Source organism: Anolis sagrei, chromosome 3, assembly GCF_037176765.1.
Source record: "Anolis sagrei isolate rAnoSag1 chromosome 3, rAnoSag1.mat, whole genome shotgun sequence".
NCBI lineage: Eukaryota > Metazoa > Chordata > Lepidosauria > Squamata > Dactyloidae > Anolis > Anolis sagrei.
This window is the reverse complement of record NC_090023.1, coordinates 181,416,460-181,443,169: the sequence shown is the minus strand read 5'-3', so window position 1 is coordinate 181,443,169 and position 26,710 is coordinate 181,416,460. Positions and strand designations below refer to the sequence as shown.

The 26,710-nt window shown below is 38.3% G+C and overlaps 1 protein-coding gene across 2 annotated transcripts in view; it reads left to right on the top strand.

The window, feature by feature from the left end:
• The window catches only part of PRKG1 (protein kinase cGMP-dependent 1), a 926,264-nt gene that overhangs the window by 619,407 nt on the left and 280,147 nt on the right, over positions 1–26,710 (top strand). For both annotated transcript variants that reach the window (XM_060768793.2, XM_067465712.1), the window contains exon 4: positions 24,535–24,640. In XM_060768793.2, coding sequence (XP_060624776.1) covers positions 24,535–24,640 — 106 coding nt within the window. The remainder of the gene's footprint in view (positions 1–24,534; positions 24,641–26,710) is intronic.

Genomic DNA, 26,710 nt, shown 5'->3' with positions numbered 1-26,710 from the left:
CTCCAAAGTCATATGGCCACCATGACTGCATGGAGCTCTGTTATCCTCCCACCATTTGCATGTTTTCAAACTGCTAGGTTGGCAGAAGTTGGGCCTAACAGCAGAAGCTCATCCCACTCCCCAGATTCGAACCACCAACCTTTCAGTCAGCAAGTTCAGCAGCTCACCAGTTTAAGCCACTGTGCCACTAGGGCCCCCAAAATGTGTTCATGTGTTTTAACAAACTCTTGAGATGCACATCTCTAGGCCTTCTTAATACATGTGTTGAGTGTCTAAGGGTCCTACCACACTATACTTTTGTGGGATTTGTAATAGAGAAGGGCATTTACAATTGCCAGCCAGAGAATTCTTGGGCTTCACTAAACTACAAAGCTCAGAATTCCTTTGAACGTTGTCATGGCATTTAAAGTGGAATCTAGCACTATAGCAGTGTAGTGTGATAACACTCTGATTTTCATGGTCTTGGAATCATGGTGCACATGTGTACCCACACACACCATTTTATTTATTACTTAGATTTAAAGAAAAATGTTGTGCTTGGTCTTGACATACTTTTATATCTCTGGTAGTTCCTAGTGGCCTCCCATGCATTTACTAACTAGGACCAACTCTGTAGAGCTTCCATAACAAGATGAGATTCAATGTGCATATGTAGGTCATGGAGACATTATTGTCTTGGATTCATTAAGGTGATGTTATTCATTGGAACCTAGCACATTAGATTTGCAAAAATATGCAGGTTAAGCAGCATTCTGCAATATAATCAGAAGATACTGAAGGTAGTGAAATTGTGAATTGAACCCTAGGGAACCTATTAGGCTTTGTGGTAAACTTTGTACTCAAAGTGTCAAGGTCTCCTATGCATAATACAACTATGAAACATGTCGAAAGGGTGTTCTGAGGCTTGTTGTACTATGTGTAATGAATGAGATCTACTTCTGTTTTCACTAATGTTTGTGTTTCTAATTAGATGGAAGACAGAAAAGTGTTGGAATAACTTTTAAAAGTATGAGATACTGATTTACAAACTCTGGAAGTATGCCAAGACGTGTGTATGTGTGTCTATCTGTTGTGGTGATTATTCATGAATTAAGGTATCCAGCAGAGATGGCTTGCAAGTGAAAATCTCTAACTGTGTAAATGGATTTCCACATGGCTACATGTTGATCTGCTTGGTTGAATAAGCTTTCTGGGCAGTGTGCTCCACTATCTGTTTCCCCTACAACTGTCCAGCTAATGATGTATTGTCAAGAAAGGGCATCATTCAAAATGGAAAGGCCATACAAATAAAGCCTTTTTTTGTTTATTTAAAATTCTAATTAATTAGAATGCCTTAGCCATTTTTTTAGGGGGAAAAGCATTTTACCAAACAGTTTGTGTTGCTGGGACTATTTTGTTCATCCATCAATTTCCACTCGTCTTATGCTGTTAACCTATAAATGTCCTTGCTTGTACTTTTAATAGACTGCTCTCCTTTTTACTACTTTTGAACATTGCACTTGGAAGTAAGCTTACATCTCTCTTAATTTCTTAAAAGTTATCTTGGGAGATGGAGGGAAGCAGTGGAGGCTGGTGGTCTCCATATCATTGGGGTGATGTATCTGCTTTGTGTTTTAAATTGAACTTAAAGGATTTGTACAAGCTGCTTGAACATGATTCCCCAAGTAGATTTTCTTAAGGATAGCTCTGTTAAAGTCCAGGTGAATCTCAAGCCCAATCTACACAGACCATATAATCCAGTTTCTGAATGCAAATAATCCAATTTATTTATTTAGAACTTTTATACACCGGTCTTCTCACCTCCAATGAGGGACTCAGGCCAGTTTACAACAAGGGGGTTTCATACACAATACTAAGGGGTGAGCTACCAGCTGTACCAGTGGCAAAAAAGTCACCTACATCTTGAGGCTAAGACAGTAAATATGATAAATAGTTTGCAGATTGAAATATGTTGTGGAAGCATTTAATAAAAAATAAGATAAATAATATATGCTTATCTTCTGTATGTGATATGTTAAAACTTAAGAGATGGGTGCTATCTGCTCGGTCAATTGTTAAGAAAAAATAATACAAAATAAAATAGAAAAATGCATAACATCAATGATATAGAATTTATACAAGGAGATACACAAAAATCTATCTATCTATCTATCTATCTATCTATCTATCTATCTATCTATCTAGGTATATATATATGAATGTGTTTATGTCATATGCACAATACAGAAAGAGAGTGAGAGCAAAACAGATTGATATAAAAGGTGGGTAGATGGGCTAGTGGGAACGAAACCTTCAGGAGCTATCTTGAAAAATGACAATAAGAATATTATCATACTGAGAGATTACGGTTAATTCAGAAGAGTGTTTGACTCCCAAGAGTTATAGATGGAAAATATATTTGTTGTAAATAAAGAAAGAGGGGCAGCATAATAATGATAAAATGATAAAAACATTAACCTATTAACAATCTAAATGAAAATTGTACTTTATTTGTAGACATTAATAATAAAAAAATAGAAAAAATTATAATGTGACGTAATTTGCAATGAAAAACTCAGTTTAATTTCCATTGAAAAAACTGGAAAAGGATATATTAAGACAATAAGACAGTGTGAGAAGATAGAAGAAGAACCAATGGACTTAAAATTAAAATTATTAGAATCCTGAAGATATTATGTAATATGTGTTAAAGAAATAGAGATGAAGACTTGTTGCCACGATGATAGTATTATAAAATAATTCCTCATTCTTCAACTTTCACCCTCTTTGTTTTCTCCTTGTAACATACCAGACATTTGTAAAGAAGCAACTAACCAATAATTAATCTATCATCGCCAAATTTCTCCTTTTCCTTCCCTTGACCTCCCATCCCATATTTTACTAGTAAATGTTTAATAAAAATTATTTGGAAGAAAAAAGAAATATGTTGTGGAAGCAATGGAAGCCAGCTGCATTCCTCATAGTAAAATTTCCAGTCTCATAATTTTGTGTTTCCATTGAATATAACAATGTGTATTGTATGAAATAAAACACAAGAAACTCTCTTGCATCGCCTAATGGGCAGCAAGCCCATCAGATGTGGTAGAAGAGTCCTAGGATGCTAAAATCACCCCATCTGGTGAGTTGAATGAATTGTTCTTCAATTCTTTTAGAAAAAGAAAAGTCTGAAAGCTTGTGTACTGGTAAACTCTTCTGATTCTATTTTACTAAGGGGGTCAAAATAAACTTTTTAAACATCACCTTAGTTTCTCTGATTTATATGACCTTGAATTGAAACCTATAAGATCCAGACCAAGTCTTTCAATCCCAGCATTTACCACCAGAGAATAAAGACAAGACCCCCAAACTGGAATTTAAAATAGTTTGAATAATTGAATTTTAAAAGGAAAGCATGGTAAAGCAGTGAACAAAACTAACTTCTAGCTGTGTGAGCACTGGCAGCATCCATTAAGGGAAGTGTAAACGTGTCCTGCATCAAATGGATTCCAAATTGGAAACACTTCATCACATGAGGTACTTTTTGGCACCATGCACTAGTATGTCAATATTTTTGTGAATGAGTCTGCCTGCTCCCATCCTATGCCGTATGATTTCCGGTGGGGCTACGTCACAAGAGTATCGATGAACCGGCGCATGCCATCACCACAGTAACACGGGACACTTCCTGTGTTGCATTGGATCAATGAGGGAAGCCAGGTTGCTGACATTTCCCACCAAGGGATGGGGCAACAGGAGAGTTGGGTGATACCCTCGTCCCCCAACAGGCACCATCAGATTCTCCACAATGCATGGTGATTCCGGTAATGAGGTTGTAAGACTGCTTAACCACAACCTAACTGATCTTATTAAAATGCTTTTAGTTTCCTTCAAACTTCCTCAATGGTTTCATCAGAGCAGGAAGCATTAAATGCTTATTGAGTTTTGATTTGGATGGCGTTCAGCAGCAAATCTAATCAGATCACTGAACCAGTTAAAAGTATAATTTAACTTCATTTACCAGCCATTCAGTTGCAAGCTAACTGTGGCATTGTAGTCATCTCCATGTACTTTACTTTGGGTTTTGGTACCCCTGAATAAAAGAGCTGGAAGACCTAGAGATTTCTTGAGGTTTTTCCTCAGGTAAAAGATAATATTTTTATTTGTGTTTCCCCACTTTTGTGAGGATCACACATCCCTAATTCCAGAAAATGTGGTGGGTTAACTGTAACCTCTCCCCCACCCTAGCGGCTGGGAAGAAATAACTAAGAATGGGCAGAGGAGCAGAAAATTGGTCAACAAATAATGTTTTCTTTCTTCTTTTGTCACAGTATCATTGTATTTTATGTCTGGAAAGTTCAATGAAAGACTATAAGTGGCACTGTTTCTCAGCCATTGATTTCTCATCTCCAGCAGCAGTGAGTTTAGGCATGCTGCTCATGTGTAAAGTAATTTACATATATGGCATCCCTCTGTCTTCTTGCAAAATAAATACTAGCTTCTGAACTCCACCAAATGGATGAGAGTTTTCTTTATTAATCTGCCTGAGATGGGAGGAAGACCTTTTACTCTTGCTTACCTGTCATGGCTGTAGAGCAGGCATTGGTAAACTTTTTGACACAGGGGCTGCATTGCATTTTAAAATTTGACAAACGGGCCAGGCCAGTGGCAGATGGGTGGAGAGTTTTTTTGTGACCTAATATAAATTGCATGTAAAAGCCATATAAAGTTTTGCACTTTAAAGTGCAGCCAAAGCAACAAGTGTAGAGCTAAGGTTGCCAAAGCATGAATAGTAAGGACCATTGTACACATTCATTAAAACCTGAGAGGAAGCAGGCTAAAAGTGTGTGTGTGTGTGGGTATGTGTGTGTGTGCTAAATGACATTTAGCCAAAGTGCAGGAAGAATTAGGAGGAATCGGGTTAAGGGCTGGTAAACACATGTTTAAAATGTGTCCTTTAACCCAATTCTTCCAGAGAAACACACATCTTTCCATGCCTGTGTATCCCAGCAGGTATGGAAAACCATGTATTCCTTCCCTCCCCCTGTATGGACTTCTCCAGAGCACTTGCATTTCTGAAAAGCCTGAAATAACTGATCATCTGTTCAGCTGTTCAGACATAGGTGGCTCAGGGAAGAACAAGTGGAAAGCAAACACAACTCTCTCAAAGTCTGTCTTTTACACTTTGTAATGTTAAGCAGAACTTGAATTAACAATTGGGGGAAGACAGAGTTCCAAGGGAGGTGGGTTGTTGTTGTTGTTTCTTAAAATGCTCCGTTATGTGTTGGACTTCATATGCACATATGCACATCTCTGGAATGATTTTTTTGAGAAAAAAATCCGCTGGATGTCCCTCATCCTCTCTCCATCTTAATCTGCTTCAAAACAATAGATGTGAGGATGGTGGGGGACTATGCAGCAGGACTGACAAGTGTGTGTTTGAATTCTTTGTCCCACATTTTGGTGCTGTCTGGGAGCATCCTATAATAAGGTTTCTGTTTGTTTGTTACTCAAGGATCCACGAATGCTGCAGGAGAGACCTTCCAGAGCAAGTGGGAAGGTGCCTTTTTGAATTGCCGCTCTAGAATCCCCCAGCCATTGGGAGCTGCAGTCCCCAACAGATACAATTCCCCAAACCCAGAAGGACTACCATGGGATATCAAGTATATCCATATTTATTATTCCGGGCGGTCTTGAGGACCACTGGTGGCTCATGGCCCACAGATTGGGAACCATTGTGCTAAGTGGAATCTATCACCTGTGATTTGAAAGTACCATTAACTAGATTTTACAAGAAGAGGAGCCATCCAAGCATGTTCTAGAGTGGATTTGCAATACCATTATGTGGTAAAGTCTTAATGAAGGATTGCATCTCTAGTTTCTAGCATTTTATTCAAAAAGTATGGTTTCATTCCATCTTCAAATTATCTCAATAGATTTAACCGAGGCTTTCAAAAACTATGGTTATCTGTAGATTTTTACTTTCCAGGCCATGCTATTCTATTATTTCATCTGAAGTTTACTAATTAGCTTACTTGGCTGTTTTCAGGAAAAAAGTTTTCTAACAGGAAAAAAAGATTAGTGTAATTCTTTATTATGGTAAATAAAAATTCTTCCATAAGAAACAGCACAGAAGATTTATGAAAATAGCTTTATTTTCTTTATTTCTGGTTTTTTTTAAATAAAAAGAGCAGTTTTACTACAGCAATAGCTCTCAGCTACTAATTTATCATCCACATCCGTTTCCAATATGCTTAAATTAGCATTTTATGGTATTTCTTTGCTGCGTTTCTTCATACTCTTGTGAACATTCAAAAGATTTTACAAAATACATTCAGTCAACTGTTATGACTGATAGGTTCATAAAAACAAGAAGCAACATGCCTTTAGGAAAGCATGTAGTTTATCTAATGACTAAAGTTTCTGCAGTTTTGTTTTTTTAAAAACAGCTTATTTTTGTTCATGTAAAGAGTGACTTGAGAAACTACTAGTCACTTCTGGTGTGAGAGAATTGGCTGTCTGCAAGGACGTTGCCCAGGGGACACCCGGATGTTTTGATGTTTTACCATCCTTGTGGGAGGCTTCTTTCATTTCCCCGCATGGGGAGCTGGAGCTGACAGAGGGAGCTCATCCACGCTTTCCCTGGATCCGAACCTCCAACCTGTCAGTCTTCAGTTCTGCCAGCACAAGGGTTTAACCCATTGCTCCACCGGGGGCTCCTTAAAAAAAAAAGCTCATTCCTTTGGAATATAACATCAAACTGTGTAATAAAGAAGAATGTAGTAAAGATTACTACATAGGGGAGAATCCAAACGGATTCTCCCCTATGAACCATCAAGGTTGTTAAGATCTTCTGGAGGGGCCCTGCTCTCGGTCCCACCTCTTTTGCAATCGCATCTGGTGGGGACGAGGGACAGGGCCTTCTTGGTGGTGGCCCCTTGGCTCTGGAACTCTCTCCCATTGGATATTAGATCTGCCCCTTCCCTCCTGACTTTCAGAAAGCTGGTAAAATCTTGGCTTTGGAATATAGCATTTGCAGAATGATGATTGAGTCAATAACAGCTGACCACACTGGCGGATGGTGATGAATTTGTGATTTTACTCTGATGACCTGGCTTTTGTAATTGTATGATCTGTATTTTAATGTATTTTTGTATTAATGTATTATGATGCTATTATGTTTATTCTATGTGTGTATGAATTTTCTGCTGTTAACTGGCCTGAGTCCCTCTTCAGAGGTCGAGAAGACAGGGTTATAACAACTCCTAAATAAATAAATAAATAAATAAATAAATAAATAATGATAAGCAATAAAAATATTTCATTTAGATCAGTATCCTGTTTCAAAAATGTTGACTATTTAAAACCTTTCTTAAAACTTCCAGAAACTCCTACAGTGAGGACTCTGAACTTTGTGTATGACTGTTTTTGAGCAATTTTGTCGGGAGAGGAAATAAAAATACTAGTGAAGTGTCTGCAAAATGCCTTTCGCTCTGAAACACCAGGCTCTCTTTAGATCCTCATTCATCTTGGCATTTTGAACTCCACGGAGCCCTTGCATCCTTAGCCAACTCTTCCTGAAGCTGAAAAGTACTGTGTTGACAACCATGGATTATTTATTTCTTCATTATGTATTTTTGGAGCACCACGAGAACCAAGAAATCTTGTTAGAAAATAAAAATGTTGAGCAGCTGGAGACCACCACTTCAGTTTCAAGCCCTGCTGCCCTTAACATTTCTATTTATCTTTTAGATTATTGCTTGAGTTTTGAATGTAACACTGGGATGTAAGTCACAATTCAGTAGTTTCCCATGTATTTGTCGAAAGAGTTTCTTGAGACATACCCTGATTTTATAGCAGCTTCTATTTTCTTCTGTATCATTTTGTAATCTCTTTGTTGTTCCCCTTTTATTTTTCCTTTAAAGCTAAGCAATTATAACTGGCAATGCTGGGTGCCTTTATCTGAGTGAAAATCCAAATAAACATGCCTCTCAGGTACATGGTTACTCACAAAAAATCTAGGTCCCACCAAATCCAATATGGTTTTACTTCAAAATAGGTGTGCATTTAGCTGCAAAATTAGCTTTCAGACAAAAAGAAAAAAAGTTTTAAAAGAATAATTTAACAAAAGAAAATATTTATGATAATGTGTTGGGATTTCTATCTAACTTTTCAGCTAAGTATCAGCATCATTTGTGTCATTGATTTCCTTTCTGTCTTTTCTTTTTGGCTCCCGGCAACTTATCCTCACCATCTCCATCATAATATTGTCATTTTCTGTGAAATTAGCCAGCGTGAAAGACTTTTCAGAATGTGTCCTGTTTGTGCAGACTTACTTAGCCAAACTGGCAAAAAAAAAATTAGTTTAGAATGAAAGCAAAGCTTTTCCTACCCTACATACTGAGATTTTGCCACGGATGTTAAAATATTTTGAAGAAACCCAAACATCTCACATATTTATATGAATAAAGACATCTACCATCATTTTAGATAAGGAAGATGTTCTGTTACCTCAGGCAGCATTACTAAGGAAGGAAGCTTCCTGTGGAGATGTTCTGTAATTTTACATTACCTGGTTGCCTGCCTTTTTGATTCTCCGATGGGGAATTTGGTAGACTGTTTCCTTAGTAGGCGTCAGAGGAATCACATTGACTAATATTTTAGGTGGAAAGCAAGTTTATATTGCATAATAGGAAAAGTACTTAGGACTGACAGCATTGACATTAACTAGTCTTGCAAATATTTTCCTAAATTACTTTTTTGTGTTCAGGACTTTACAGTGAAGGATTCGGTGTTTCAACCTGGCAGTCACATTTGATTCACATCTTCCCTACAGAAATGACATTATTGGCTCGTTCTCATAACTTAGCCATAAAGAGTATCTAGTCAGATATATGTGGACTTGTAAAACATAAGCAAACTCTGATTTCCCTGTCCCTGTCTCTCGCCTGTCCCCGTCATCATTGAATTGGATTGGTAAACCATTTTGCTTTACACACACACACACACACAAAATTTATTTCATTTCTATGCAATTCCCTTGCTAAATGCACTAAGTTAAAAATGATGTAGTCTAACTATTTCAGTAAAAGTAATTTACTGACATGTGCAAAGTATATTTCCACAGACTTGCTATTGGTATATCTTATCTATACTTTTGTGACACTCCTCCATTTTCTGTTGAGATAGATAAGGTTGGTTGGAATATCACTGAAATATCAAAACTTATATTATTCTCCCAAATGCTTCACTTTTTTTCCTGGTGAAGAACTAACTAATTGCTACTAATTGGTCGTAATGTTTTTAAATTTTCTGCATATGGTTCAGTTCTGTTTCTTAGTTATACGAGAATGTTTTATGAGTTTCACCACTTTTGTCTACAAGGATAGACAACTGCAATGGGGCAGGAACTTTTTTTTACCATCACATTTTCTTTGCATGTTGCATTAGTGCATCCAATATGGCCAAAAGTGATGTCACATCACTTCCGGATTCATTTTCAGCCATTTTTTGAAAGATTGTTTTTTAGGGGAATGATATTTTAAGGTTGAAAGAAAGTTTGAGAAGATGATGTGGTTGGGGAAACGGTTGCATTTTGTAGTAGTTTTCAGCTGTTGGTGGCAAAACGGGAGTGAAAGAATCCCTCTCAAATAAAACATTTGTAGTGTCTGGGGGCATCATGGGGATTTTGATGTCCACAAATCTGAGTCTCATGGGCTGCCCATGCCCCACAGGATGCACCTTCCTACACATGGTGTGCATAATTTTGAGGGACTTTCAGCTGGATAATAACTTATGTATAAATTATCAGGTAGTTGTGGGACTGATAAGGCTATATAGTAAAACCTTGATATGCATTAGGAATACATACCCAGCTCAACCATAGTTACATGAATGGATGTGACAAAACACCATTAAATTACTTCCAGTCAAAGCCTATCATCGAATCACCCTGAAGGACCTAGAATTTCCTAGAGAGCTATCCTCTCTAGACATTCGGTGGGTCATCCAGGGCAGCTCCATGAAAACCTCTGGGGGAAGCATACCATAGAATCCCGTGGAAGTCCTAGCAAATTTCTAGAAATATCCTGGGTATGGGTTGTGAAGCCATGGATGTGGGTTCCACAGTTACAGGGGTATATCACTGTACATCCATTCACTTCCAAATGTCAAGTGAGTGTTGTTTCTACTGATGGCTTAAAACTTTTTTCTCTTCTTCTACATGTGAATCTGAATAGTTTGGATAGTCCTGAGATGGTTTTTAAGCAACTTTTAATGTGGATATAAGTGATGTTAATGTTTGTATGTATTTATGGTTTTATGTCCCAGCATTGAATGTTTGCCATATATATGTTGTGCTCCTCCCTAAGTCCCCTGCGGGGTGAGAAGGTTGGAATATAAATATTTTAAATACATAATATTATTCTATATTTTGCTATGGTTTTTATCCTGTTATCCAAATATTAACACAGGAACTACCTTTCAACTTTGTAATATATTCCCTCTCAGCTCAAGATACAAGGACTTGGCCAGAGAATAAAAACAGAAGCTTCCTTTGCCAGGCCTTTGGAGCTCTGCTGAACTCCCAGTGATCCTCATTTCACCTTTTTAACAGTAATGCCTAGCTTTTAAGAAAATAAAAACAGAAGGAGAAAGTTTGGGAGGGGTTGTTTAATCTAAAATAATAAGAAGCCTTCTTAGTTGTAAGGAACAGTCTGAACTACTGCTGGAGGGCACCAAATGAAAACTAGCAAGTTTGCTCTTGTTTGAATCCCAGATATCTCATTATTTATGTTTTCTTGATGCCTCTTTTAGAATGGAGGCCTAGGGTGGATCCACTGACCTCCTATCCTAGGGCCAATCTGATATGGCATATGCCAGATTACCCCAGTTTTTGGGTGGCCACCCTTGCCATCCTCTCCCATCTTCTTTGTCTCCTGCAGTGATGTTGACTGGAGCAATGGGGGGAAGAGGGAGGGGGAGGAGGGAGGAGGGAGGAAGAATCACCCCTTCTCCAGTTGCCCCATTCACCCAGTCGGCATGACTGGAGCTGTGATTAGCCAGGACCTGGTTACATGGACCCAGTGTTGAGAGATACTCCAAATTCTGGGCTAGAATTGGTACTGTGTTTTGGGGAAAATATGCCAAATAAAGGCATCCTTGCCCCACATTGCTCCAGATCAGCTACATGCAGTGTTTGGTTGCCACAGGGCTGATTCGGGCCGTTCTGCAGTAAGTGGTCAGTGATTTAGTCACTTTCCAGTCCTTGATTTTCTAGAACTTCCAGTTTGTCCAGCTACTTAAGGTTCTTCTTCGTGGTTTCCATGCCTCACACAAATTGATCATAGGCTTACACATATCCACCCTCAGAATGATGAGTAACTTTTGGCAGTAATCCCAACCGCTTTGGATGTGAGCATAAATAGTTCCTATATAAGATTTTCATCTTGTTATTCATACCCACTAACATTTTACATATGAAAACTAGGACACATGTGGCCAAACAACATCAGGCTGTGGTCATGATGGCAAAGGTTAGTAATGGGAATGGACACATTTGTGTGTGGGTACAGATGACCACTCAAAGAGCCACATTGCTGCTTTGACAAGAACAGACTGCTTACTTGTAAATAAAACAGTGTGTTAGCATGGCTTTTCATCCACCCACTCATCTTTGCTGACCTCACCCTCTCTTTCCATCTGAACAGCAGCAGCTGTAGTTTGGAGTCAAAGGGCAGGTGATGCATGACACATATTCACCTTTTGCATCTCTTCTCCAGACTGCAAGTACTTGATGTACATAGCAGTATAGCATGTATTGCACTCAAATACAGGGAAATAACCTTGTGAATTCTACTACAAACATAGCTACACTTTCGGAAAAGCTTTAGATGCTTCATCTGCTCTTTGATCTTTATCTTTTTGTCATGAATAACTTTTCAATAACTTTAAAGCATAGGCTCTTTTTATTGTAATTTTCAGTGTGAGATGGTAAATCAGAACTTTTGCAGAATTTTTACACAAAGAATGACCTTTTCAGACAGACATACAGATTCTATGCAACTACATTGGATTTACAATTACATTGACTAACACACAGGCAAGGGGGAATTACAGTTTCAATCGCCATTCACACACATGTACACACATTCATCCTCATGCATCCAAATATCACCATATCCTTTTTCTCCCTCCTTGAAGAAGCACCTGTTAGGTCAGACTCTGCTTTTCTGCAGCCTGCCAGCGCATAGTTCCATAACTTCCATAAAGCCAAAAATTCAAAACGCTGAAATGCCAAAACTTATTTCCTTAAGAACAATGCCAAGGAACAGATCTCTGTTTTCCATACAGCAGAATCGGACTCCATGCACAAAATCCAAGACTCCAAAAGTGCATATCTTCCTCTTCCCTTGAGAAAGAAGGCCAAAGTGACCAGACTGCTCCCTTGCAAATCTGTCACTCTCCAAATACACCATCTCTCTCCTTCCCATGGAGCAGAACATGGCAGGTGAACCAGACTCCTCAGGTCTGTCATACTTTGAGCATTATTAGATTGAGTCTTTTATAGGAATATTCTGCTGATGTAGTCCCAAAGTTGTAAATTAATGATAAACGTCTTCCATCCTGGCTCCATCTCAGTTTCCTGGCCAGATGTTGACTCTTCTTGATTGGTGTTGACAAATACAAGGGTTGTGTTGAATTCCTTCTTAACATTGTAAACATTTCTGTTATCACTGTCCCAGTTCTTATCAGAATTTACTTTTCAGTTCTTATTAGCAACTTTTAATTACAGTCCAGAAATCAGCAGCTAGTCATTGCAAGGGTTAGTCTTTTACTGGTGTTTCCAAAATTATTAACTCCATCCACACATCCTTCCATTCTTCCATTCATTCCCACACATCATGTTAAATCAACATTGATCAAATCTGCAATGATATTTTCACGACACATTCAGTTAAGAAATCCACATTTTATTCCTGAGCTACATGGCAGGTCAAATTTTTATTTAAAAAATCCTCTTTCTTTCAAGGCCAGAACATTTAGTATCTTAATTCTAGCAGACTATCTATAAGATTCTGATCTTATTATGCATACTCATTAACATTTCAGAGATTAAAACTGGGATTAAAACTGTTGTTGCTTGTGGCCAAGCAACAACAGGCTGTGGTCATGGAATGGTACCAAACATTATTGAAAAGGATGGACACACAAGCCAGAAGAGGCTGTAGCAAAGCCCCATTCCTTCTAATCCTCTCTGCTGAGTTGAGTGCAAACAATGTTTGCAGCAACTGAGCAGACAGAGAAAGTGGGAAAAGGAGATTGAAACTGGGACATTTTGAAAACAACTAAAAAGTGGGTCAGAGGATTAATTAGCACTATACCTGCCAAATTGTGTCAATGAGAAGGGTATGGTTATATATCGTCCCATGCCTGTTATGGGAGACTTTTGATCCCCACATCCAAAATGTCATATCTAAACATTGATGAACAAAGATATAGTTTATAGTATCTAAAAATAACATGGAACGTGTGTGTAGAGTTATTATTATAGAATACCTGGTGTGTGTAAGAATTACTGCAGCAAATCAGAAGAAATGTTGAACAGATCCGTACATTTTCTAAGAGGGAATCTGCGGTTCTTCAACTGGATTTTCTAAAAGCTTGTCAAGATGATTTTTCTATCATCCGTGAATCCTTGCTGTTATGTAACAAGCCTTTCATCTCACACATTTACTTCAAAGCCATATCCAATCCTGTTGACCGAAATGCACACTCTAAACAAGATGTAGTGTGGTAAACCAGATTTTCTTCAGGGAGGGGCATTTCCATAACATTAATTTCTTTTTAATGGAATTTGTTGTCAAGCATTTATATATTATGCTGTTGAAGTTGGCAATCCTTCTATGGCATAAAACCAAACAATGAGGGGCATCCCATAATTTTATTTTATGCCAGAGAAGGGGCTGATACCTAAACTTGGTTCTGCACTACACACACACACACATACACACACAGTTCTGCACTATATATATCTATATAAATAAAAATGTAATTTTCATTTGTAGGGTTAACATAACTCAAAAACCACTGGACAAATTGACACCAGATTTGGCAACAAAACACATACTAATCCAATCTATGTCTTTCAAACAAAAAATCCTTATAAATGAAGGGGAAATAGCTTAAAACTCCCCCCCCCCCAAATAACTTACAGAGCATGCGCAGAACCCCCCCTCTCCAGCGCGTGAAAAGAATAAAGCACCAACCGTTGTGAGGGGGAAGAAGCCTAGCTCTGGAGTCCAGTTCTGTATTTTTTGATTGACTGACTGACAGGTTGATTGATTGATTGACTAATTCATTTATATTCTGCCTTGATATCTCCCTGTATAGTACTCAGAGTGGCTCACACAGTAGATCAAAACAAATTAAGATAAATATTACAGCTAATAACCAATAATAGGAGTATGAAATCATTAAAAGCCATTAAATAGGCGATCCTATTTAAAATAGAACTCAAAGCATGCTACAAGTTATGTATTTGTAGCTGGAAAGTTGGGAAAAAGAAGGGCATAGTACTAGTTCTTACAGTATTCTTTTTTCTTGGGGCAAATATCAAAGTTGTAAAAAAAAATCAGGATAAGTCTGGACAGGGCAAGACATTGAAAGTATTTATTTTATTTTATTTTATTACTATATTTTACCCACTCTTCTCACCCCGAAGGGGACTCAGAGCAGCTTCCAAGTTGGCAATGTACAATGCTTCCAGTTTGGTAGTCTCTCCATACCATTCTGTTGTCTTGTTATTCCAGTGGCTTGTCACCACAGCAGGTATTTATTTATTTAACTGCCTTTACATTCATTCCAAAAGGTCTGTGATGGCTCAGTTCAATGTCATCATGGAAGTTGTAGTTTTATAGGATTTTTAGCCTCCTCTGCCAAAGGGTGCTGGTGCCTTACCAAACTACTAATCCCAGGATTCCATAGCATTGTGCCATGACAGTTACCACATTAATACCACAGTGTAGGTATATCCATAGAGGGATTGGGGGGGGGGGGGGCAACAAGAGCTACAATTCAGGTAATGTCAACCCTCTCTGTAAAGAGTTTGCAAATTTTATATAATTTTATGCATTTTAAGCGACTCCACTCAAACATATAACTTTGCCACATTTTTTTTTAGCTTTAGCTAGAAGAAAACTGTTGACATTATTATAGTATGCCTCACTGGAGTAGAACTATATTGAGGTTACTGTGTGTTGCTATTAAAATACCTTTTGCATTATAGCAGTAAGTTGATTTGGGAAGCCTACATAGATTTTAAAGAGAGAGAGAGTGGCAATCCACTCTAGAATGGAGAAATGAATTAGCCTTTTGGTTATGTTTACCAACAAGTGGGATTGCTTTCCATTGCATATACTTTATAATCACTTTGGCAGTCTTCAGCCTAGAATAAAAATGTCAGTTTACGAAAATAAGCTTTTCACTCGCATGGGCAAGCATCATTTTTATGGTCTTGCAATACTGCTTGTTCCAATTTGGATCCTATTCTTTAGATGGCATTATTTTCTCATTCCATTTTGTTTTATAAAGTGTAAACACTGGTCAATTTACATTTATATTAAACTAGATTTTTAGCACACACACGTATAATTTTAATAGATTTGTGGATTACAAATATTTGGGTATTTTAACTTTGGCTCACCCTCCCTAAAGCAATGAACATCAAATCTCACTCTGTTCTAAACAACCAGAAACAAACATACTGTATGCTAAAAATGTCAAAAAATATGGATGCACCACGATTGAGGATTCAGTGAGAATATGCATATAATAATGGGTTACAGTTTTTGCATTATTCAAAAGGCACCCTTTACTTTCTTTACACATAGAATAGAAATGCGGATCTGTCATTATTCAGAATATTTTTAATATATTAAGTATGTAGGTATTTAATATGCCACATTATTTCCAGTATTGGTTCTCTATGTGAAAACGGTATTCTTTCTAATTTTACTGTATATCAGCATTGAAATAAGTATACAGAAATGGTGAGATACTGGAAGAGAGACAATAATCCTGCAATCTTATACAAATGTAATCAAGTCCAGTTAAGGCTATTAGAGCAGCTTATGGGACATTTAGGGTTATGAATGAAATACTCGCTTTATAATGATCTGTAGATCTTGTCCATTTCTCAGTGATATCAAAATGGGATCTCTAAATAGCAACAGCTTATTTTTTTACTATCTTGAGAGCAAGAACTCACAAAGGTTGCTATAATGTTGGTGCAGCTTCACTGTAAAATAATATTTTGATACCACTTTAACTGTCATGGTTCAATGCTATGAAATAACAGGTGTTGTAGGTCTACAGTTTTACAAGGTCTTTAGTTTTCTTTTCCAAAGACGGCTGCTGCATTACTAAACTACAGATCTAAGGACCCCATATCATTGAGCCCTGGAAGTCAAAGAAGTGTCAGGCTGCAGTAATTCTACAGTGTGGATACGTCCTATAAGAAAGTGAACTGAAAAGTTTGTACATGTAGCATTGAAAGCATAAGAGATGCTCCAGTAGTACTTATGCTGGAAGCACTATGCAATAATCAACACAGCAAGCAATATCACAGCAAATGAAGACATCATGAGTTTCAGTATGGCTTTGCAGAACAGTTTGTGGAACAGCTTGTACAAACAGAATAAAAAGACTGGCTTTGATACATGCCAAGCAATATAAGCAAATTACCGCCAGTGAGAGAAGCTTTGCATTGATAGCATGACACTTTCGGACAACTGAAAACTTGTATAGACAACTGAGGAGCTTTGCATAAATTGCCTACTGAAATTTCTGTGTCCAATTTCTGGGAAGAAATATTGGGAAATGAGAAATCTCTTTACTCCTAGAGATACAAGATGGGTTCTGATAAGCAGATGTGGTTGTGTGGTATCCAAACCTTAGACTTCATGGGGGTACTTTTACACAGATCATTAAAGTGGACATCCTGGAGCAAACCTTCTTGGTGGCCTTAAGAACAGTCCGAGACCCACCACAGAAAAGACTGATTGGACCTTGATCAAAATCTTCTTTAAATTCTAAGTCAGATATAACGAAGATATGGTGAGGAGTGACTGAGGGAAGAAGACAGAATATCAAGATATCTCTAAGCTCGATCACGTCAGAGGAAATAGAAGATCAATGTATACACTCCTATTTTTCAAACTCTCACTTTTTTCTTTTACTTTTTTTCCTTCTGTCCTTTTTTGCCTTTCTCTCTCCCTTTCCTCCCACTTCACCGGTGGAGGCTGTCCTTCAGTTTTTCTTGACTGGCTAACCCACCAATGTACCCCCATTTTATTACTTAATAAAATATTAATTAAAAACAAACATTCTTGGTGGCCTGATAGGGATTCCCTGAGCTGCCTTGGAAGTGGAAGGGAGTTGCCATTGGTTAACTGTACTGAACATGGTTCACCTCCATTAGGCAGAAACCCTTAAGCCCCCACCCCATAACTTACACCTGTCTCCAGCTTTGACACCCCCACCTACCTGAGCCTTGGAGCACATTGGCCAATGTTAGCCATTGTGAGGCTTACTAAGGTACCTGGGAAAGTCCCCTGCCCAGCCTGCTTAGTGAGACTACAGGTTGGTGGACAGCTGTCAGAACACCTCTAGAAAAGTATGAGGTGTGAACCACATCAGAGGGAAGGGAGGGAAAGGAAGGGAACTGTCACCCTTTGTCTCCAGGCCACCTGAGCTTGGGGAGCATAGAATGACAGTCAAGGCTTCTTGCACTGGTTCAGCTTAGGAACTGGTCCAGCTGCCTTGACTGTCCCTAACTCAGGGGACAACCCAAATCCTGGCTCAGGATTCGGATTTTCCCTGATTTAGCTTAATTCATGGGAAATCTGTTTTAAGGTGGCTTCATTAATTAAGCTGGATCAACTTCATGTGACATTTAGCCACCACCGGGCTGATCCTCTGTCACCACTCTAAGTCAGTGTATATATACCCCAAGCCTTTAGAAATTAAGTTAATGTTCTAGGAAGTGAGCACTCTGTGTCATTTGTTCAGATAAATATTTCTTGAAAAACATCTACAAGTGCTAAATATGATTATTATTACACATTATTTTGCTTTTCTGTCTAGTTCCTGTCTCAACTGTTAATTATGCACAGTCCATCACATGCTGGTTTTTAGGCTCATATCTTTGCAACTGAAAGCAACAATTGCCTAAATAGCAACCGTTAAGTGTGATTAATTGCAGGCCAGTCTAATTTACCTTTAATAAGTAGTCCTTAGATTGGTTACATAGCATAAGCTTGCAGGATGGGGAAAAAAACGCAGAAGACTTATGTGCTGAAAGCAAACCAAATTTAATTTATTGGCTCTTTTACTGTGAAAGACACATAAACAAGTGTGAACTCGGGAGATGTCATAGAGCAGGGATCCTCTGAGATATCATTTATGATCGGGAGAGAAATGGTTGTAATTATTTCAGAGGGCTTTTGCAGATAGAGGGGGTATGAGTGACTGCTCCCAGCTTATCTCTTTTCTTCACCCCTAGCCTTGGAGTGCTTTTCAGAGGTATCCATTATGGTATCTTCTCAGACCATTGACAACTGCACACAAATCTTTTTGTAGGAAGTAAATTATATACATTTCACTGTAATCATATACACAGATCTACACATTTCACTGTAATCATATACAGAGATGCATAGGTTCATTCATCATTGTGTTTATGAACTGAAAAGAAAATGTCTAAATAAACTCAATCAATTCTTAAGTATTATTGATGGGTTTGAAGAAACCTTGTTCTTGTTGAAAGAGAGAAAGATCCCCCTCACAACTTCTAATTGAGAAAGATTAATTGTTGAAAGTGTCTGCCCTATTTTGATGTGCAAAACTATGTGTGAAAATTGTATTGGGCGATTGATAATCGTCTTTGAAAGTTCACAGGGAAAAGTTTATTGGGAAGGTGGATGTGGAATGCGAAAACAGTGAGAAAAATTTTTAAACTTCCTCTTCTGATATCATCTCTCTCAAAACTGATTTCCTATTTGTAAAAGGCCCATTTTAATAAAGTGAGATCATCAAGATTAACTGTTTGCTTGTTTTAAACTATCCTAAATACTAATGTATATATTTAGAAAATTTAGTATAAAATCATCCCTAAAAACCTGGGTCAACTTATCCATGTGGTCAATGTAGATTCTGTACCTTAACTTTTATTTCTAAAAAATGAACCATGCTCATTTTTTAGTCGAGTGGCAAATGCTAAGATCTTAGCCTGGCCTCAAGGAAGCACTGACTCTCAATCCACTGTGGTACCATTCTGGCCTTTTTGAATGCCTGGACAGGGGAATGGCAACATCCAAGGGTGGTTGGACCATGAGATGGCATTGATGTTTCCCCTTTCTGCAGAATGATCCATGATTTATCCATTGGTCATACAAAAATCATAATTTTGGCCCCCAAACCTGCCCTTGACTTAAATATGAGTATATGTGGTGGCTTCGGATTTTACACCAATAAGGAAGTTCTAGTCTTTCCTTCTACAATCAGATGACTATTTCACTTTATCTGCATGGAAATGAAGTACATTTAAATAGCAATCAGAAACAAACACTGCCCAAAATAGCAGATGGTCATCTTGGGGTCCTTAGGGGTTTTTACAGGCCACCATAATATCCTTGGCAGGCCTGTAGTTGGAGTTGGGAGGGTTGTTAAGGGTTCAACTCCCCTCCCCAATGTGTCAGGTTAAAAAAATCCTTGGTTTACTCATGATTGGAGGGAGCCCCCAGTGGGTTAAACTGCTGAGCTACTGAGCTTGTTGACCAAAAGGTCGCAGGTTCGAATCCAGGGAGTGGTGTGAGCTTCCACTGTCAGCCCAGTTTCTGCCAACCTAGCAGTTCGAAAACATGCAAATGTGAGTAGATCAATAGGTGAGAAAGTAACAGCGCTCCATGCAGTCATGCCGGCCACATGTCCTTGGAGGTGTTTACGGACAACACTGGCTCTTCGGCTTAGAAATGGAGATGAGTACCACACCCCAGAATCAGGCAAGACTGGACTTAATGTCAGGGGAAAACCTTTTTACTCATGATTGATTAGCCAGTTAAAATTAATTAATTAATTGAGTAAACCAGTTTTTTAACATGACACATTGGGGTGGGGTGAATACTTAATCCCCTGCCCTCTGGTTACGGGCCTCCTTGAGGGTCACATTTTGCCAATTCTTGCTACAGTGGACATACCTGCAAATAGATCATATAATCTGAGATTATGTGAGATGCAGAATTGGGGACTGGGATAAAATAACTTTCATAATATTTATTGAAATACTGACATTTTCCTTTCAAAGAGAAAGTTAGAGGAACTACTCCTCACTCTCATGACATTGCAGACAACTGGATAGGACAAAATTTGTAGGGAAAAAAAGAGAATGAGAAAAGCGCTTCCCCCTTCTGGTGCTGAAATGTTTTGCCCTGCCTAGGCTGCCTGGCCAACTTATCTCCTTTATTTCTCACCTGAGAAGAAGGATCTGAGATGAGAAGATGTTGTCATTGGATTTGTTGTCAAGGTGATTTCAACTTCGTTTCCAAGACCCTTGGTCATCAAAGGCTCATTCCTGCGAACTCAGAGCCAGCGTTTCCTTGACTGAATAATTCTACTAATAATGCACTCTTGCTCTTCTCCAAGTGCGTTCTTTTATCATGTTTTTCAGCATGACATTCCTTGTAAAATATTACAAGGTGGAGAAATCATTTTCACCTAAAAATTAGGAGATTCACAGTTATTAAAAAGACATTTCCTGTCACTTCTCCTATGCAATTGGTCCCTATTGACATCACATCAACCAATATATTTAAATGGAATTTATCCCGAAACATTTCCACCTCTGTTTCTATTTATTCTGATCTTTATTCTCCCAGTTGTGCTACTGCCAGTGTTATGGTTTAATATTTGACTATCTGCAGCCTTTCTCAAAAGCAATCATATACCTATTGATTAGTTTTGGTGAATGCATGAATGAATTAGAACAGTTTCATTATCTTGAACAATTGTTGTTGTTGTTATTGTTGTTATTACTATGGATATATATTTGGGACAGTCTTATGATTGATTTAGAGGACCAAAAATTCAAAAAGCAGATAACAGACATGGGAAACTTCAGTAAGAAAATTCTAAGTGACTACTTAATCTGGCCTCAAACGCTTGACGGCACACTGCCTGATTTCATTCTGCATTCACTCTGTCATTTTGCAGGCTGCTCAGAGTATTTGCTATGCAGTACCATGCAAGTGACTGCATATTTATTCCAGGCACTAAAAGCCCCATCTTGAAAAGACAAGCGAGAATCTGACTGTCTAATGCAGACAGCTTCCAAATTGGAAGTGAGCTTGTTAGAACGTAGGGTCCGTTGGCTTTTTATCTCTGTCGCCTCAGCCACAGTAACTAGTAAATGGGGTGAGCTTTCTAATATTCCTATAAAGAAAGACATAAAGAACAAAAATCGCATTCATGAATAGAAGAAGTCATATCAGAAGAATATTTTTAAAAAGTTTATGTGGTTATTTTATCACATACTATTCATAACTCTATGTGAACTTCCCATTTTTGTTTCCCTAATACAGTAGAACGTCTACTTAAGAGCATCCCAACTTAAGAGCTGTCTCTCTGTGTGTACCTGCCCAGGCCCTTAGATCCTCAGGAGATGCCCCTCTCTCACTTCCACCAACTTCACAATAGCTTTCTCAATGGTTGCCCCTGGACTTTGTAATTCTTTTTCAAAGGAACTCAGAATTGCCCACTCGCTGCCATCCTTCCACCAGCAGACCTTTTTTTTATTATTTCAACCAACTTTTTCATTCAGAAAGGCCAAATGGTGCAAATATATTTTTACATTATATTTAACAGCTGTTCTTCAGGTTGTATATTTTTAATATTCTTCCACAGCTTTACTCTAATTTTGGATATTATGATTTTGGATATTAAAGCCTTTTGGCATGGCTATGAAGTGGGGTGGGGGGGAGAGGAAAGGGACTGCTATCCCATGTTTCCGGGCCACCTGAACCTGGGGAATGCAGCTTGGCAGTTAGGAGAGTGTAGCAGCCCTTGGGCTGATTTATATCAGATGTGCTCTTAGATCTGGGGTCCTCAAACTAAGGCCCAGAGGCCGAATACGTCCGTCCAAGGTCATTTACCCAGCCCTCACTCAGGGTCAATCTATGTCTGAAACGAGCAAGCTTGTTTTCTGCTTCCCTGGAGACTAGGACACGAAACAATGGCTTCAAACTACAAGAAAGGAGATTCCATCTGAACATGAGGAAGAACTTCCTGGCTGTGAGAGCCGTTCAGCAGTGGAACTCTCTGCCCCGGAGTGTGGTGGAGGCTCCTTCTTTGGAAGCTTTTAAACAGAGGCTGGATGACCATCTGTCAGGGGTGATTTGAATGCAATATTCCTGCTTCTTGGCAGGGGATTGGACTGGATGACCCATGAGTTCTCTTCCAACTCTTTGAGTCTATGATTCTATGACTTCAAATCAAATCAAATCATTTATTTCGGTCATTGACCAGCACAGGAAATAGTCACATTTTCACACAAACTTGGTATGTTTGGTACATTAAAAATATAAATATAATTACTGAAGCACAATATGGGTGAGGGAGCAGAAGGGAAAGGGAAACAGGGTAAAAACATACAATGCCCAGATCCATCACCAAATTGTAGATTCGGAGAAGAAGATTACTGGACACACAGTTAACTTTTGGGACTAGTCATTCCCTGACGGATTTTGTATGTTGCTGCACAGAACTTTGCAACATTGTCGGTTGTAGCTGAATTAATATCTGCAAGTAGCATGGAGGTATAAAATTGTCCTGAATGGCCTGGGTGCTTGTATAACAGAGGTAAGATAAGCCTGGCACGGATATCCCTGTAGAACGGGCACTGGAGGAGCACATGTTCTATTGTTTCTACATGACCCGAGTCACAGGGACAGAGTCTCTCTGGGAAAGGGATCTTCCAGATGGCCTTCGAGTACAGCTGATGGGAGAGCGTGGCATCGAGCCAGGGTGAAAGCCCTTCGATGAAGAGGAACCTCTAAGTTTGTTAAATATGCCTTAGGGGAGGCAAGATATCTGCTGTCTTCATTGATAAGGAAGGTTGGAACCGAGACCAGATCTAGTTGTCGCTCTGTGTCTGTGATACGTTGTTTAATAAGTGCTTTGGCTTGATTGTGATCCATAGCGAGTAGTAGACCTGGAGACTTGAAAACACATAACAACAACAATCCTTTCTCATCAGCCAAAAGCAGGCCCACACTTCCCACTGAAATACTAATACGTTTATATTTGTTAAAATTGTTCTTCATTTTAATTGTTGTATTGTTTTAAAGGGGGGGGGGGTTGCACTACAAATAAGATATGTGCAGTGTGCATAGGAATTCATGATTTTTTAAAATTATAATCCAGCCCTCCAACAGTTTGAGGGATTGTGACCTGGCCCTCTGTTTTAAAAGTTTGAGCATCCCTGTCTTAGATCAATAGTGGAATGTTCCTACAGATATTTTGTTAAACTACAGTTCCCAGCATTCCTCACCATTGCCTGTGCAGGTTAGAGATACTTGGAGTTGCAGTCTGAAGCCCCATCTACATTGACCATATAGTCCAGTTTCTGAATGTGGATTATCTGCTTTGAACTGGATTATATGAGTCTATACTGCCATGTAATCAAGTTTAAAGCAGATAATCTGCATTCAGAAACTGGATGATACGGCAGTGTAGATGAGGTCCAAGAGCATCCAAATAGCTACAGCAGGGCTTTCTAAATCATGTGTCGTGACACATTAGTGTGTTGACTTCAGTTTTTAGATGTGTTGCATGAACATAACGAGAAATGACAAAAATCTTGGAAATGTATGTTATTATCTTACAAATCATATATTTTTTAAAATACATAAATTAAAGGTTTTCATAAGATACGTTGTGTCTCCATACATTTTGTTATTACAATTTGTGCATGTACCTGTATCTCTTGTAGGGACTGGTTAACATCTGGTTTGCTAGTAAAACTGAATTACTGTGTCGCAAAATGATGTATGTTTTCACAGTTTGTCACCAATATGAAATGTTTGGAAAGTTCTGGGCTACATAATTCTCACATGCCAGTTATTGGGTGACATTCACATTTTCCTTCCTGTGCAGTTCTTGGAGTCTTGCACATTTATAATTGCACTTACATTATATAATTATCTTGAATGTCAAAGGGTTTGTATGAAATCACCAGATGTGCAAATTGAATATAAATTTTAAAAATTATACATTTCTTTCATCAGTTCTGCTTTTTCTCAAGACACTTAATGAGATCTTTGAATCAAACAGTGGCAATTAATATTTTGCAGGCAGAATAAAGCATGAAACATTCATTGCTAAGTATTTTTCCTGTTTTTAAAATAAGGTTTTGAGGGAAATTAGATTTTTAATTTCTCCAGTAATGTCCAATCTAACAAAGAAAAATAAAATTTGCTAATTGAAATTTCTCATTTGTCTTTCCAGCTCTCGTAAATGTGAAACTCTGGGCTATTGATCGGCAATGTTTTCAAACAATAATGATGAGGACTGGCCTCATCAAGCATACAGAGTATATGGAATTTTTAAAAAGGTATGGTTTTCCCACTCCTCCCTTGTTATTTTATTTCACTATTCAGTGAGCACTACTTTTGCTGCAGCAACATTTTTGGGTTTTGCATGGTTTGTTTTGTTTTGTTTTAAGCAATGCAAAATAATCAGTGCTTATTTCTACTCATTACTTTCAATTTTCTGTTTCACTACATGCATGCTGTAAGTAAGAAAACCAATAACTGAAGATCTTATTACTGTTTGTTTTTTCACACTGAAGTTATTCATCTGTGGCTGCTTGTTTGCTTGGAACAATAACACCGTCAATAAACATGTAAACTACCTTTTATATGACTCAATCAAATATCTCATTTGAATACAAAATGTTAATGTAAATATTGACAAAATGTTAAGGTAAAATAATGAAATGGTATATAGTCCAATGTGCAAGCTTAACATATTTCTTTGCATATCATCCAGAATTATAAAGCTCAAATGAAACAAAAGCTCTTTGCTTCAGGCATCTATCAAATATGGGTCAAATGAGTCAGAGAAGAGAATCCTAGTGATATGCTTTTTTAAATCCCTTACACTTGAATTTAAACTCTGGAAATGCATTCAAGTATTTCTGTCTTGCCAAAACATCACAAAACTGTCAAGATAAGGAGGCACTTAATTCCAGAATTATTTATTTTGAGCTATATATTTAAATATTAATTATACTTAATTAAATATAGTCAAGAGTTCAAAAGTATGTGGTCCTTGTTGGGGGGGGGGGGGGGGGATACCGCAGGGAGACTGTAAGTAACCAACAACTCACTCATGTTGCCCAGGCAACTGTATTTTTATTAGCCTTCAATCCTATGCCTAGAAAATACAGTATATTTCATTCCAGGATATATTTTTTTTACTGTGTGTCAGTCTTACTCAAACAATATGATAATTAACCAGAACCAATGTGGTATAGTGATTTGTGCATTGGGTACAACTCTGGAGATCAGTTTTAATCCCCACACCGCCATGGCATCCGCATGTGACTTTGGGCAAGTCACACTCTTTCAGCATCAGAAAAATACAGTGGCAAACCTGTTCTGAACAAAACTTGCCAAGAAAACCCTGTAATAGGCTTGCATTCCAAAATTTACTATCTTAATTGCTTTGGCTAATTTGGAGTTAGCAAGGAAGATAGATGCTTTTGAACTGTGGTGTTGGAGGAAAGTTTGGAGAGTGCCTTGGACTACGAGAAGATCCAACCAGTCCATCCTCCAGGAAATAAAGCCCGACTGTTCATTGGAGGGAAGGATACTAGAGACAAAGTTGAAGTACTTTGGCCACATCATGAGGAGACAGCAAAGCCCAGAGAAGACAATTATGCTGGGGAAAGTGGAAGGCAAAAGGAAGAGGGGCCGACCAAGGGCAAGATGGATGGATGGCATCCTTGAAGTGACTGGACTGACCTTGAAGGAGCTGGGGGTGGTGACGGCCGACAGGGAGCTCTGGCGTGGGCTGGTCCATGAGGTCACGAAGAGTCGGAGACGACTGAATGAATGAACAACAACAACAACAAATTTGGAGTTGTCAATGAAATTAAATTATATACTTGCAGCTTGATCCCATGCAAAGTTAGGAATGCAAGCTCATTGGAATTAAACTAGGTAGGCCTAGGTCTACATCAGTGGTTCTCAACCTGGGGTCCCCAGATGTTTTTGGCCTTCAACTCCCAGAAATCCTAACAGCTGGTAAACTGGCTGGGATTTTTGGGAGTTGTAGGCCAAAAACATCTGGGGACCCCAGGTTGAGAACCACTGGTCTACATGGACGCAGAGAGTTAGCTACTGTAATGTGCTAAATTCTTAGGTACCAGGGATTTCATTTGTCATGAATTTCCTTCTTGAAGGAAGGAACAATTACATTCGAAAATTTTCTTGCTCCTCAAGAAAGTCTTCGAAAACTGTACCTTCACATTTAGGAGTATCTTGTGTAATTCAAATTACATTACAGTTCTAGGTGGTAATATAACAGAATATGAAAAAAATTGAAGGGGAATGGATACTTCAGCAAGGGTTGGATATAAACTTAAATCTATTTAGAACAGACCCAATAAAGTTAAGTC